The sequence below is a fragment of the Prinia subflava genome, chromosome 4 (assembly GCF_021018805.1).
Source record: "Prinia subflava isolate CZ2003 ecotype Zambia chromosome 4, Cam_Psub_1.2, whole genome shotgun sequence".
NCBI classification, from domain to species: Eukaryota; Metazoa; Chordata; class Aves; order Passeriformes; family Cisticolidae; genus Prinia; species Prinia subflava.
Genome location: NC_086250.1, coordinates 34,732,365 through 34,747,671, shown reverse-complemented (window position 1 = coordinate 34,747,671; position 15,307 = coordinate 34,732,365). Strand labels below are relative to the sequence as shown.

The following is a 15,307-nucleotide window of genomic DNA, read 5'->3' as shown; positions in this document are numbered from 1 at the left end:
GGGTGTCAGGCTCTCTTCGCAGCCTTTCAGTGTAAGATATTTAAAAGTGGCCCTTGCCTCCTTCAGACTAACCCCGTGCGTTCCTTGTGTCGATGGATTTGAGATTGCTGTTCTCTGCCACGCTTCATGGGTCATACTCCGCCTGGCTCGCTTTACACGAGAGGCAGAGCTTCCTCCAGGCACTGTCTTTTGAGCCATTCCTACGCACGATGGCGAGGGCAAAGCGGGGGGACAGGTGAAGAAGCCGAGCCGCACTCCCAGAGCAGCAGGAGCGGGCTCGGGGGCCGTGCCAGGGCTGGCCGCGGGGAGCCCGCAGCGGCCTGAGAGAAGCGAGGCCGTCTGGTGCCACCTCCCGGCTACGCCGCCCGCCAGCGGCCCTTCCGCGCTTGGAGCTCCTCCACGGGCTGGAATCTGATCGCGGTTCATTATTTCTAGGCAGAAACTGGTAAAGTAATATTAGCACTTCAGTAGTATAGTTCCCGCTCCTTCCCCCTTTTACTTCTGAGCTGTGCCTTTTTTATGCACGGGACTAAAGAAGCATCATAAAAGCCTGTAGTGAAAATTCTCTTATTGTCATAAAGCACAAAGGGTGGCTGAGGCCGCATTACTGGGCAATTACCTAACATAATGCACCGCCAATAGCCATGGGTTAAGTGCGAGGAAAGAACTTGGTCTAATTTGGTGTTTTTCATACAGCTGAAAATAGAGAGGTGAGCTGCTAACAGAAGAATCACCCACACTATCTGTAGTTCATGTAAATATAGATTTTTAAACAAACTTTTTCATTAAATCCTTTTTCTGGGTAGTGACTAGACTGTGTGGCAAGATGTGTATATTGTGTAATTTTGTGTAGATGTGTATTTCGTACCAGCTGATGTAAAAACTCATGCTCTTTTCTTTGGCAGACTTGAGGTATAGGCTCAAGTAACCACATACAGAGAGCAGTAGCTTCGTTTGTATGAGATGTAGCAATTCCCTCAGACAGGTCTGTCTTCTCTGGAATTAGAGACATCATTACAACGTGTATATAAGCAGCCACAAACAAGGACAGCAGGACTATTTTCTGTCTGGGGAGAGATGAAGGTCAGGCGCAGCAGCCGGCACTGCTGGGGTCCCACCCGAGGCAGGGGCAGGCGCTGGTTTGCTCAAAGAGCAATTCAGCCCGGTGAGCTCTGCTCCAAGGATTCTGAAGAGCAATGGGGGAGCACAGGAAGATGGTACCAAATAAATAAATAGCTTCTTTCCCACCATCCACCATACTTGATTTTTGTTTTCCTTTCTTCTCCAGCAAATAAAGCAAAGGGAAAAGACCACACCGGCAGATGAATCACAGTCTTGGCTAACTATTTCTGCTGAACTTGAACAGGTTTGCAAAACAGATGTGTAGAACCCAAGCAAAGGCAAAATAATTAGAGCTGGAATGTGGGGCTTTTGTCCCTGCTGTAATTGTCCCTGCACCAGATGAGAAACATTAGATATCCAACAGGTGATATTTTCAGCTGAAAGAACTGAACAGTTCCTCCTTTCTCTAAAGCCTACATACTTTTCCTATCTAATCAGAGACACAAAATGGGGAGGTGCTGACACAAGCAGGAATAGCCGATTACCTCACCAGTATGGCAGCAGCTGTCCCTTTAAAGTGAGCAATTAATAGCAAGTTTGGGAGGTTTTTGCATTTTAATTCTGTCTTCAGTGCAGGAACCTGCAGTCATCTTTGGGACTGTTCTGGTCTTATTTTACATCTATACTGAGGCCAAGCACAATTTTATTTCCTACTACTCTCTAACCAGCTTCACTGCTGCTCCTGCAATCAAAACAAATGTAAAGCAAGTAACTCCATTTGCCAGCATTTTTTCACTCATGTTATTAGTGGCTTTAAGAACTGGAGGAAGCTGGATCACCACAACTAAATCTAACAGTGTGTACATAACCATGAATATCAAGAGCTTCTTCTGAAAAACTTTTCTTCTGTTCTTCAGCAGACTGACTGGCTATTCCTATGTGGGAAAAAACTGTAATTTCACAGGAGTGACCAGCCGAGCTGCAACAGAACTGTTCAACAGAACCTTTAAAGCAAGTGGGAAAGCAACCCTCTGCAATGCAGTCACAATTGTTCCTTCTGTCTCGTTCAAAATACCCTCCCCCAAAACCTGTGTAATGACTGTGGAGTTTGTTTTGTTGGTTTTTTAAAATGTGTATTACATAGTGAATGTGTCATGCTTTGCTGTGACAGTCCTGTGGATTGTAACTGCCAATTAAAATTCATCTATAAAACATTATTAATCCCTCAGTTACACAATGAAAGCACTGTCCTTATCTACTGGCCACACTGTATCATGTCAAGTTAGTGAAACTGGAGCTACTACTTAGAGGTGCTAAGTGACTTTAAGTATCACTAAAAATGAGGCTGCTTACACTTTCCATACTGCACAGGCTTGAGGCCTCAGCTGCCAGGAGCCCTTACTCACTCTTTCTAGGAAGGCCCAGCCTGTAGCTGCACCACATTCAGCATGGCAGGTCTGGCTGCCTCTATTTATACTTTTGTCACGAGACCACCAGCAATAGGGCAGAGACAAAAGGGTCCATGCCCCTTTCTTGAGGAGCTGATGTGCTACTGAGATGAGTAATACCTCAAGACAGTCATAAAAGAACAGTAAAGCAGCAGCTGCAGGAAGTCAAGACTCTTCCAGGATCACCAGATCAAGTACAAGTCACTGTAATGATTATTTTATACTCAGTTTAGAAATAAATTAATACCTCCTTTGAACAGTGTTATGAGCCAGCAGCAAGCCATAACTCATACCATTGGCTGCACTGCACATTTCTCTGGTCAGAAGCTTGGATGAGACGGGGCCTTGAACTCTTGACTTGGGACCAATTTTGTTTTGATGCCATCATGCAAACCATTCATTTTTTGACATGGTCTTGCCTTTCCTAGTCTGACATCATGGCAGCCCTTGCTCTTTTTTTTGGTGTAGATTTCCTGTCTACCATCAATTTTGGCATGCCATCACTCTTGATTATAAACCTCATGGTTATGCCAGCTAGCAGGGGCAGGAGCCTTCTCAGACAGAGTCCATTTGTGTCTGCCAGAGGTGAAATAATTAACATTTCTCCCTCAGCACACATGTCCTGAGGCAGGTATCTTCAGAAACCCAAAAGCATGCCCTTTTCCTTGTCTAAAACATATCTAAGTAACTACTCCTCCTAAAATAGAAATGAGAGGACCTTGTATGGCAACCCATTTTCTCTTATGGCAGCAGATGAACAGTGGCCAGGAATACTGGACAGGTAGGATTAATACCAGTTTAATGTTCATGTGAGCACAACCCAAGTTTAGCTGGGATGGTATTTCTGAATGAGTGAATTCTGAGATTCACATTTTGTTCTTGGTGCTGAGTAAACAATTGCACTGACCTGCACACTATGAATCGTAACTGCGCTTTTGGGGATCTGGCAAGGAAACAGCAGTAAAGCAGTATGTAGTATGAATTCAGAAGACTCAGAGGAAATTGTTTATATGGGAGACAAGGTGGACAAAAAATGAAATTCCAGCTCCTGAGTTTTTTCTTCTAGGTAACTGCTGTTGTTTGGAGCCGTGAAGGTCAGGCAGTCCTTCTGCAGCTATGCTTCCTGCACTTCCCTCACAAAGTGTCCTGCACTCATTCCTCCTCCCCAGGTTATGGCTCTCTCCATGGCTGGAGCTGGTTCTGGGCAGGCCCACTGCCTCTTCACTCTCCACACTAGCTACTTCCATGCCTCTGTATGTGACGTTAGTTCTGGACACAGAGAGCCCTTTCCACACTGTGACAAGTCCCCTGATAATCTAAGTTGCTGGTTTAAATTACCATTTAAGGCATTAGTCATTTAAGGAAGCTTGTCAGAGTCACCAGCCAGCAATAATATACTTCGTACATGTAAACAGCCTCCTAAATAATAAAATAGTCCTCCACAACCCATTTTTCTCCCTGTTGTAGCTGGATTTTTTGGGAATGTAATGGATCTTCAACACAATCGGGAACAATAAGACAATGACACGAGTTGAACAATTGCTTTGTGAGATTAGGTTAATATCACGTAAAAAATGGTTCTCAGATTCTGCACACAGACAGGTTTATGTAAAATATATAAACATTTGTCCAAGTTGTTACAGATTGCATAAATATGGCATTTTTACTGTTGCATTTACAGATGTGCATGTACAATGATGTGCAAATAATCACAATCTGATTACATTCTTTGAAAGGTACTTGAACCTTGCATCCAAGTAACGCAATGAATGAAAAATGCCCACCAAAGAATTTAAATAGCAAACTTATAACATGGTTTAAATTCATAACAAATTTCAATGTCTTATCAGTAAAACTTTCACACATTTAAAATATTTTGTATTCATTTTATTTGTATATGTCAAAATACATTTTTTTTCCAAAATAGTGGGTTTTGCAACTAGTTTCATGCAGATACAAGGTCTGCTCAGTACTACCAATAAAATCAATATAGCACAGTAGCCATTCATTTTTTAGATATAAAGAATAAATAACCTAAATATAAAACACTAAAATATTAGAAACACGTATTTAATCATTCACAGGCACCCAAACTTTACCAAATATAATCCAGAATATGCCTAACTGTCTTGTAACAGAACTCAATATGTTGCAGCCATTCAATTCTTTATGTTATGTTAGCATAAGACAATGGAAGTCCCTATGGTTCAGACCCACCTCTCATACAGATCAATTACAATAAGATCTCTCAAACTATCCGTGTACCTTTAAAATCAAAAATCCTGAGCTTGGTAGTAAGAGCATAACCTTACATCTTCAAAAAACCAATCAACAGAGAGAGGACATCATGTCTTCCTTACCAAAACATATCCCACCCCTGTAAAGCTAACCCTCCCTCCCCCCCTCCAAGTAGGCAGTAGAACACAATGACCTTTTTAAATGAAGGGGTACAAATTCACATTTAATATAGTATACAATATAATCAATAATACAATAGCTACTACAAGCTTTACAATGTACAATTTGTTTTAATGGCTGATCTTTTCAGTGGTTTTAGGCAATAAACTATGTGCCAATAGGATGTCATACTTTGAATGGTTTAGTGAAAATATAAAAGCTGTTTCTAACAAAAACGATCTTCACTTAAGTATTTCTTTGTTTTTAAAGGCCACTGAAATGTATAAAATGGTCTGTCATGGTGTTATCAAATTGGATGCCTTCTCACAGGGCAACAACAGTGCATATAAACATTATTGTGAGTGTAATGGGTTATGCTTTTCAAATGATTTAGTATATTACTTTGGCTAGCACAACAGTTTTGGACAGCACTCAGATAAATATAGGTATGTGAAATGTAGTGAAGCAGTTATATTTATGCATTTTTTTATTATGGTGAACACTATCAAATGAAAAAAATGGGACAAAAAGATAATAAAGTTTTTATATAGTTTAGACCTTTTGCAAAGATAGGGCTCCATACAATGTACAATGTCTAAATTCTTTATACCATAAAAATTAACGAACTTTGTTAAACACACTATTCTGGATAGCCTAATTTGCATTAACAGACATTTGCAATAGGGAAATATATTCAAGCATGCCACGTGGTGGTCTGAAAAATCAAACCAGTACACATCTATATATACAGCATCACTCAGTACCTGCTCAAATGAATGTGACGATTACAGGATCTAACGTCTTTCACTACAAACTTCTTTTTTTTTTCTTTTTTTTTTATTTTAAAGTGACCAATAAAGGCAGAAAACAGGACTCTTAAAATATTTCTAGTTTCAACTGACTTTTAAAGCATTTTGTATAGGAAATAAATGCATATTGCACAAACAGTGAAAGCAAATGTTCCACCAAACATTTCTGTTCCAGGTGGTTGGACAATACAACTCTAGTTAGCTACACAAATTATGTAATTTAAAAGGGTGGTCTCTGCAAATGATAAAGCTGTGAAAACACTGTACAAGAAAAATCTGGTACATGAAAAATTAGAAGGGAAAAAAAAATTCCAAACTTAAATCTTAAAGAAAAACTGAGTATAGGAAAAAAATGGGAATTGTGGCACAACAAAAACATTGAGTAACTGTTGTCTGTGAGAGCTGAAAGCTTTTGTTGATGTAAAAGTGTTTATGTACAACTAAGGCTTACTGGTTAAATATCTGAGGCGTATCTGGCCTTGAATACTTTCCTTATTATGCTGTGGCTGTAAACAAGATTTCTCAGTCATTTTATCTTCTCAGCAGCTGCATTTTAACAGAAACAATGATCTTGATACAAAAAAACACACAGGTAAGAGGGTGTTTGGCAGGATATCTGAAAATGACAGTCTCCAAAGGATCTTCCCACACTTCCAGTGACTGCCATACCATGGTCCACTGGAGTTACTAGTGATGTGCAATACCGTTACTTGCTGCTGTAGTAAACCCTTTATTTGGAAAGTTTGCTTATAACTCTGATCAAGGCCCCATTTTCATCTTTTAGCCTCTGGTTGTCTGCCTTCAGGTCTGGTAGCATCTATGAAAAATGAAACATGATGGTTATTTGCTGTTACACCCCAAGTAAAAGTGGCAAGACTAGACAAGGACTGTGAGTAAAAATCTTTATTCAGCTTAAGTATCTTGGCAGTTTTCACACTTCGTATCAGCAGTTCAGAAAAATCTCCCCTTTTAGCATGATACATATAAGGGTTAGAGATTAGAAGTTTTTATTTGCTTGGACTAGATGCACTAAAACTCAGTGGTGCAGATGACCAGCCTCTGACAAAAGCATTTATAGTAGCATGAGGAAAGTAATGAAATACTTCAAATTCCAGGGGGGAGGAAGGGGGGCAGGGGGAAATTAACAATCAACAATTTAGAGAGGCTTGTCTGTACTGCACTTGCAGAGTTTCAAAAAAACATGCTGTGGCTAAGCATCTCTACCACTGTGCTCTTGGATGATTTCATCCTGATCAGATACAGTGTGATTCAGCTTGTTAGCTCATAACATTAATCCTCCAACCACTTCCAAAGTCATGTTGAAGCACACATCCTGTAATCTGAGATCATGTCCCTGAATAGCATAGTTCACACAAGATCAGATCACTGAAAGAGATCACAGCAACACCAGGCTACACACTCAGGCAGACAGGTTAGGGAACACAAGTTACAGCTGCCAAAGGAGATGGGTGACACACAAGCACAAAAGCTGCAAGGCAGGAGCCAAATGAGGTGAGTTGGACTGGATCAGATAGCAAAGAAGGACAAGTCAGGGCACAGAGATTGGTACTCGGAGAATTCAGCTCACCAGAGAAACCAGAAATTATCTCAGCAGTTCTCTGTATCTACATTCACACACTGATAACAAACCACCTATCACACTCACAGCTAAATTACACCTATGGATTCTAGCAGGGGTTTTACACGGGAGGTAACAGCCTACTCCTGCACAGTGGTTACTCAGTAACCTCAAGTGCAAGTGTACACAGAAGTCTGAGTTCAGCTACCAACCTATGAAACACCTGTTACCCTCTTCTTCATTGTTTTCTTGGTACTAGTTTATTTTCATTTTATTCAAGCAAAATTATACTTTCAATCCCATTGCATTCAGAACATTATAATGCAATAAAAAGAACTGAGAAGTTTAAAAATGCAGGGTTAATTAACTGTGCACTAGAGGCTTCATTTCTACATCTCCTTCTGTCCACACGCACTTCACTGAACTGCAGACCCTTTCACAATGAAACATGACGGTGAACTGAAAACGACTGAGGTTGTAGACCTCTAGTTTATTTGCCTGCAAATACCAAAAGTATATGGAAGGAAGTTGTCAGGAAATCGTAAGAAGAAAAAAGGTGATCTCTACATACAGAATAGGCAAAAATCCTTCTGCTACCCTTGATTCCAACTCTGTTTTATGGTGGAACCTAGGGGAAGCCTTTAAGTTGAGCTCTTTAGTGTCACAGGGAAGGTTCCATTATACTCAAGTGAGAGCTGTGCTCTGAACAAAAAGAGCTGTAAAATGCTGATTACTTTCAAAAATCGTGTCAATATGTTTGAAATTGGGTAACATGAGCAATCTTTTTGCAATTTTCAGGCATTATTGTTTAAATCTAAGCTGCAAAAAATAACTACTGTTGTCCAGGATAGGGGTCATATCCAGATAATATGCATGTATCTGCAAACAATGGAACAGCCATTTGTTCAGCCAAGCCAACCAAAACCTTTTCTTCCTCCTTTCCATTGCAACAGATTTCATACCAAAGGTATTAGGTGAAACCACAACAGCCCTCATCTAGCCATGCACACGGAATCAAGGCAGTCTGGTTTTGTACTGGTTAAATAGGCACTTTGAGAAGTACTGTTGTGTGTGCATTCCAGTGAAACCTCAAAGTAAATCCAGGAATGTTCACAGCCCTCTTTCAACTTACTGAGTAGGGAGGGAGCTGCAGCCCATAATGGTTAATTACATAGAGACAGAGCCACAGAGAGGCAGATTTTCTGGTGAACTACTTTAACAAAATCCACTCTCAAAATTAGGGCTTTAATGTAATCCAGTACCATTATATATCTGCAAATCTCTGCAGGTAGATTTTAAACCTGATCCAATTAATAGGTAGAACAGGTCTTAAGGAAATGTTTTCTCTTTATTGTGAGTCTGCCAGAGAATAGGGGAAGACTGAAGGAGACAAAAGGGTTATATGACAAGATAAATTGGCATCGAGTTGCACTAGGAGAGGTTTATATTCCATAGTAGGAAAAAATCTCTTCACCAAGATAGTTGTCAAGCAAGACTGCCCAGGGAAGTGGTGGAGTCACTTTCCCTGAAAGTATTTACAAGATGTGTTGATGAGGCACGCAGGGACATGGTTTAGGGGTGGCTGTGATGGGGTTCTAGGTGGACTTGATGATCTTGGAGGTCTTTTCCAATCTAAATAATTCCACCATTCTGTGAATAGCAGGAGATTCATCAGGACGAGTAAGCACAAGTAACCTAAAATACTTACACTTCTCATCTATACTAATCCCCACATACTTTAAACGATTCTCTTGGAGCAGTGCATTTCTATGGGTACTCAAGTTTCTTGTGAGGTGACACCATACACCTTTAATGTCAAGAGGGAGGGAAAAACATCTTTGCAGTAAACTCTGTAAAATGACAGTAACACACTGCACTTTGAATTCCAATTTGCTTCTCACTAGAATAGCAAAGCATCTTCTTATGATGATATTCCAGTGTAACATTAAAAATGCACTGTTTTGTCTGTCTGTATCACAACCAGCTAGTACCTTTGCAGTGTTATTGTTCAGCAAATAATGGTTCAATAATCATCTGACGTAGGTGGAGCCATCTCAAATCTGTACAGTAATAATCATGTCTGTGTTTGCTGGAGGATTTACCAGTTTGTACATACAAAAAACTTGATTAATAAAGATTAAAAAACCTCATGAACTGTTGAAATACCTGTTCAGATTACTCGGGCACACTGCTATTGTTAACCTACCATCATACTGTCAAGGGTTCCTGCTGTGTTTCCACTGCTTCTCTTTTGCTGGTCAGGCTACTCAATCTCCACAACGACCTGCCATTGAGGAATGTATGCCATGGAGAGGAATACTGAACGGTTTTCTGTGGGTAATACCCCAAATGGCTTACCATGGTTAAAGGAATACGAGTGCCAGCAAAAAAAGACAGTATGGATGTGTAGCTGTGGACAGCAGTCATTAGATTAGCTCAGCTGTGTTGAAAAACACATTGTTTGCTGAGGCTGATGTAAGACAACTGCCCTAAAGGGACAGCTCTCCCTCCTCATGCAGGAGTGTGCTCCTGCTGCTTTCTGCACAGTTAATCTAGTGATCCAACAATACTGGGGTGAGATGGATCAAGTACTATTATGAATAAAGGGGTTTGTTTTCAGCCAGGTCAGTGAGCTGACTTCACTTGCTCAGTAAGGGTTAACACCAGGGAGCACTGAGGAATGCAGGGCCTGGATGAGGAACACCACATCCTAATGTTAGTCCAAGTCCAGAAAGACACCAAGCAAACGGATAAACCTCTTCATCTCAGGCTTCTTAGTGGGGAAAACCCGAGAACAGATTCTGAGCAGAATGCACACTCATCATGCTCCTGTCTAAATGAGAAGGGGGGTAGATGAAAGGAAGCAGTTTAGCAAAAGTCACTATGCAGAAGGCTGGTTTATTTTTTTCAACTACACATCTTAAAAGCTCACTGTAACCTCCAGCTTACACACTTGTTATATTTAAAAGGAAGAAAGGCATATAGATTTGGTGTAGAATGAAACCACGTTTTGATCCTCATGTAACTTTTGAACCTTCCATGGGTTTCTGAATCAGCCCTGCAATAACACTAAGAACAACAGACAGCAGCTCACACTTTTATCTGAAGGGGTCTGAACCAATCTGACACACTAGGCTGAGTTTTTTTGTGTCTGTGATTTTACAGTTCATGTATTGTAGGACTCTGATCCACACTGGGATGCCTATACATATAGCAATATAAATCAATAATCTTAACCCTGCACAAGAGCTGCACATTTTGTCTAGGTAAAAATAAGGATTGGCAAGACCCAAATGGGAAGTTAACACATGAAAACAGTAATCATCTTGAAATCCCAATACATTTCTGAAAAAACAGTACTTTGGTCTCCTCTGAAAAACTGAAACACACAAATGTAAGGAAAATGGTTGCTAATGCAACTGTTCAGAAATGCACAGTACTGAAACCAGTTCTCAAACACTCTTTTGTTAAGACTAACCTTTTATCAACTCTATGCACGTAAACCAAACTGCAGTAAGAAAGCTCAAATCTTAATTTCAATTTGTTAGAAAACTAGAGGCAAATCTATTTGAGCATTTACACAAGCATCAAAACAAGAGACCGACTTCAGTGTATCCTCATGCAAACCCAAATCCTTTCAGTTGTTGCCAAGATTTTAACATGTCAAAGGTCTCCTGGATCCTTGCCAATTTATCTTCAAGGACAAGCTTCAGTGCTAGCAGGGACAACACCACGCCATACCAGCACATCTGCAACACCTCTAGCTTGTACACTAGGCACCATGCTTTAGCTTTAGCCACACTCCAGAACTGAGCAGCACTGAGTCAGTTTCTGACACACAAGTGTTAATAGTAAAATTCTGCCCAAGCACAAACTGGATGTCAACACCTGCCTGGCTAAACAAAGGAGGAGGAAGAAATTACAAGTCCACAGAGCGCAGTTGCCTACAGGACCCTGACAACTTGGCAAGCACTCGGGTCAAGGCCCTATTCTCAGTCACCAGTCGCTCATTTATGTGTTTCAAAGATTGAATCTGCTTTATTTGTTGCAGGTTCTGCAGGAATTAAAGAAATAGGAGTGAAAATGAGAAAAAAGCCCACATGTATATTAGATGAGCAGAACTGAAAAACAACTTAGAAGAGACAGTCCTGTTTAAAGTAAATAAGCCGCTGTGAAAGGAAAGTATCAAACAAGTGGCACATTCTTGAAAAGCAATCTAAGTACCAGTAGTGATTAGTCACAGCTTTCCAAACAGTTCAGGATGCATTAACAATGAGAGGTATTCCTGGAATTCTTCACTTAACATCCTAATTGCACAAACTGAATCTCCTATTCAAAACTCTCTAGATAATGACACATTTAACATATACTTTTTAACAACTGTGCAACAAACTATGTGAAAAAACATTTAATCTTTAATTCAAAATTTTCACTTATTGCTTATTGAAAGCAAACTTTTGGAAAAAGCAATATATTTGCATTCTCTATTTTTCTCAGAATCCCAGCTTTCCCTAGAAATTCACATCCTGTCTTCTGCTCTTAGGCAGACAATTATTTTCCACTACCACAGTTCATTTTTTCTGTATTTTACTTCTGAAGACTCCTCAAGGAATCACAGACTTTGTGTCCTCCCTTACAGCAAACTATCTTGGTCTGAATCCAAGGGAGCCAGAGGCATCACAGCTGCTCTTCTGCGTGCCACCTTCAATTACTCCAACAGAACTTGGTGCATGTATTTCAGTGAGAAGTATTTGGAACTTAATGCCATTTCCAAGCACCAGAGGGAGCTCAAAAATGAGCTTCAAAGGAAACTTCTTATTGATCAGTGACAAATATCAAATGTCAAAACAATGGTGCGTTCACATTCCACTTAAATTCTATGAGTTTGGTTGGCCATGTCCAATGTTTATATGAAAGGACATAATAGAAAATAAACCCACCCAAATTCTTACCCTTCTTAATCGTATCAGAAGGGTTAGACATTGATAAGGGCTGGTTAAAAAAACCCAAACAAAACAGAAATGAAATCTATTTTTAAGAGAATATTGCTTCTGAGATTCACTTTATACATAGTTGAAAAAAGCAGAAATCAAAATAAGTGTTACTCATTTGTCAACAGCTCAAATCTACCTACTGCATTTTGTTAACCAAAACCTGATTCACACTACACAAACAGAAGTTTTTCTTTTGATATTGTGACATGCCATATAATTAATAATGAACATGAGATAAAGATTGAAACAACATTTAATACTTAAATTATATGCTACCACTATTTAATGATAATGGATTTTAATAATAGTAGTTAGTAAATAATACAAGTATCACATCGAAATTGTAGATTGCAATTCCATCTCGATTAGCTCAAGAGAAGTTTCAAGATAAGTTTCTAACCACCTCTGAATGCTTCTTCTTAGCCATATTATCGAGTCCTAGAACTCAGCATTTTCTTCACAATCATACACATACAGCTCCTTATGCCAGCACTGCAGCTTCGCTACAAGCTGTGTGACAGGAGTGACTCTGGCATGCAGCTGTAACTTCGTTATTTTCTAGTGAAATTACAGAGACCAGTAATACTGCCACACTACGTATCTCACTGACATAAAAATACACTTTGGTATTAATAGTGTATAATTTACTTACTTTCAGTTCCTCTTCCATTTCAGATATCCTTCTTTCTAGCGCTCTTCTTTCCTGAATCAGAAGATGTGTGTTAATGCTGAACAATACAATATTTTAAAAACTACAGTTTGTAAATACTGTGGTAACAGTGAAATACTTCAAGTTTCAAAGATCATACAACCAAAAGCATAGTGTGGACAGAAAACTCGTGATGGCAGTGATATAAAGAAATTTGGTCAATATGGAATTTAATATCCAAAGAGGAAGAGAGATAGAAATTCATATCAAGTCCTACAGAATATACCCTTTCCTTTTCACTGATTTAGAAAGGTTTTAAGCACGATTTATTTTTCATGAGCTAGGCTTTTGTAAGACCTTAATAACCAAGAAATGCAGAAAATGATTACAAACAAACAAGAATATTAAAAGATACAAGCACAAAAGCATAAGCTTTCACAGACAAAGGTAGCTGAAACGTGTCTCAGCTCAGTGGGATCTGTCCACAATCCGAACTGCAACCTAGTGTTGCTATAACTGATATTACAAGACTTATCCCAGTACCAAAGAAATCTAGTTACGTGAGATCAGCTACTTCTTGAGAAAATGTTTCCCAAATATTTTCTGCATTTCTTGTATAGTTTAATTTTGCTTTTATTTCCCTTTTTACCTGAGAAGTAGGAGAAATTATCCTTTGTATATGAACTTGTCTGCACTGATTATATAATCAAGCCAGCTTATGGAAAGTTAGCTTAGGGTTTTCTACACTACGCTGCAGTCTGCAGTGCAGATACATTTTTATTTTGTTTTAACCTATTTTCCAACACATCTGACAGATGAGCAGCTAATGCAATAGACTTTGGGGTTTATAGCTTGATTGCTTGCTTTCCTGTGTCAGACGATGCAGTGTATCTCATTTAAAAGCAGCTGCAGTTATCAGTACTCTACATTCAGGTTTTTTTCCAGAGGGTGCGAGGCAAAAGCAACAGATTATTGCGAAGTGGACATATGCATCTGCATACAATGGTGTTATGCAAACAGCAAGCAGCATTGGCTGAGGTGTGTAAAACTTTGGTTAGATCATACCGCCCAGTAGATACTGACTCTTGCCGGACACCTTTCAGATATAAACCATTTGAATTTAGTTTAATCACAGTGCAGTTACACCCCAACATTTTCCCATTAGAGCAAACAACTTTAATTTTTATCAAAGTAATAAATATATTACTGCAGTTGTTACTACTTAATGTACTTAACTCCTTCGAATTAAGATTTTTTTATAATGACAGTAATGAGCAGAAGTACCAGCGAGTTAACGGATGTAAGTAACTAACAAAAATCCCACACTCTTACAATACTTAGAATTTTATCTGTTACCTACTAGTTTTACAGAATAACATGTGTTCTTATATTAAGCAATATTCAACAATTTTTTCAATTACCAAGAGAGGAATGATCAAATAAAGCTCAAATTTTCAGGTGTCTAGAAATTCTTAATCCTTTTGAAGCATTTGCTTAACTAGCATGTTGAGCTTGTCTATTAGCAATAAAAACCAATTCAGTAAAATCTCTAACTGACTTTTTATACTTCACATTATACAAAAGAAACAAATAGACTGGTCTAGATATAATGGTCTTTGTAAAACTGTTTTGTTCCTCTAAGGTGAAGCTACGCTCTTCCTCTTGAACTGCTTACTCTTTTAGGAACTGGCTTGAGGGATGCCAATGAAACAATGCACTGCAGTTTCACTGAGAAGATTTGCCAGTATTATTTGATTATTTCCAGGACTCAAAGAAAGTGTTTGACATCTATGAGGTCTAAAAGTTTATGATATACTTCCTCAACTCTGTAAGGTATGCCAAAGAACATTCGTAACTCACAAAAAAAAAAAGAAAAAAATACATGCTAATCTCTTATCTTATAAAATACAATAGCTCATGTGTATTTATCAAAGTAACTAGGAGCCACAGGACTGTAGTGAGACTGAGGTACACAACTATAGACATATGAGAAACTGATCCCCCCAAAGCTACACAATTTTTAAGAAGTAAAACCAGATGTATATGCCTGCATATATTTGCATATTCAATAACGCAAAGAAATACACCTCCACAATTCAAATTCCCAGCTGAGAAATTCTAAATTTGGGAAAAAAAAATGTTTTAAGGTACCTACAGTTTTCTGAATTCTAATCCAGACTGAAACCTGTAAGTTTAAGTTTTGGTTTTAAGTTTTATTATCACATCATACAAAATTCTGCAAAGGGCTGCTAGCATATTTGGAGCAGCCCTTTGCTAAAGAAACTCTTCTTTTTGCCCATGTATTGCTAGGACCTTGTTAGGACATGTGCTCTGATCTGTACCCCCATCCCCATGGAAATAGCCCCTTT

At 39.0% G+C, this 15,307-nt stretch overlaps 1 protein-coding gene across 1 annotated transcript in view; it reads right to left on the bottom strand.

Annotated features, from left to right (window-relative positions):
* Window positions 1-4,382: 4,382 nt before the first annotated feature.
* PPP1R12A (protein phosphatase 1 regulatory subunit 12A) overlaps window positions 4,383-15,307 on the bottom strand; it is a 113,794-nt gene continuing 102,869 nt past the window's right edge. The window contains exons 24-25 of the mRNA XM_063396416.1: window positions 12,942-12,992; window positions 4,383-6,533 (exon numbers count right to left, since the gene is read on the bottom strand). Coding sequence (XP_063252486.1) covers window positions 6,447-6,533; window positions 12,942-12,992 — 138 coding nt within the window. The 3' untranslated portion in view covers window positions 4,383-6,446. The remainder of the gene's footprint in view (window positions 6,534-12,941; window positions 12,993-15,307) is intronic.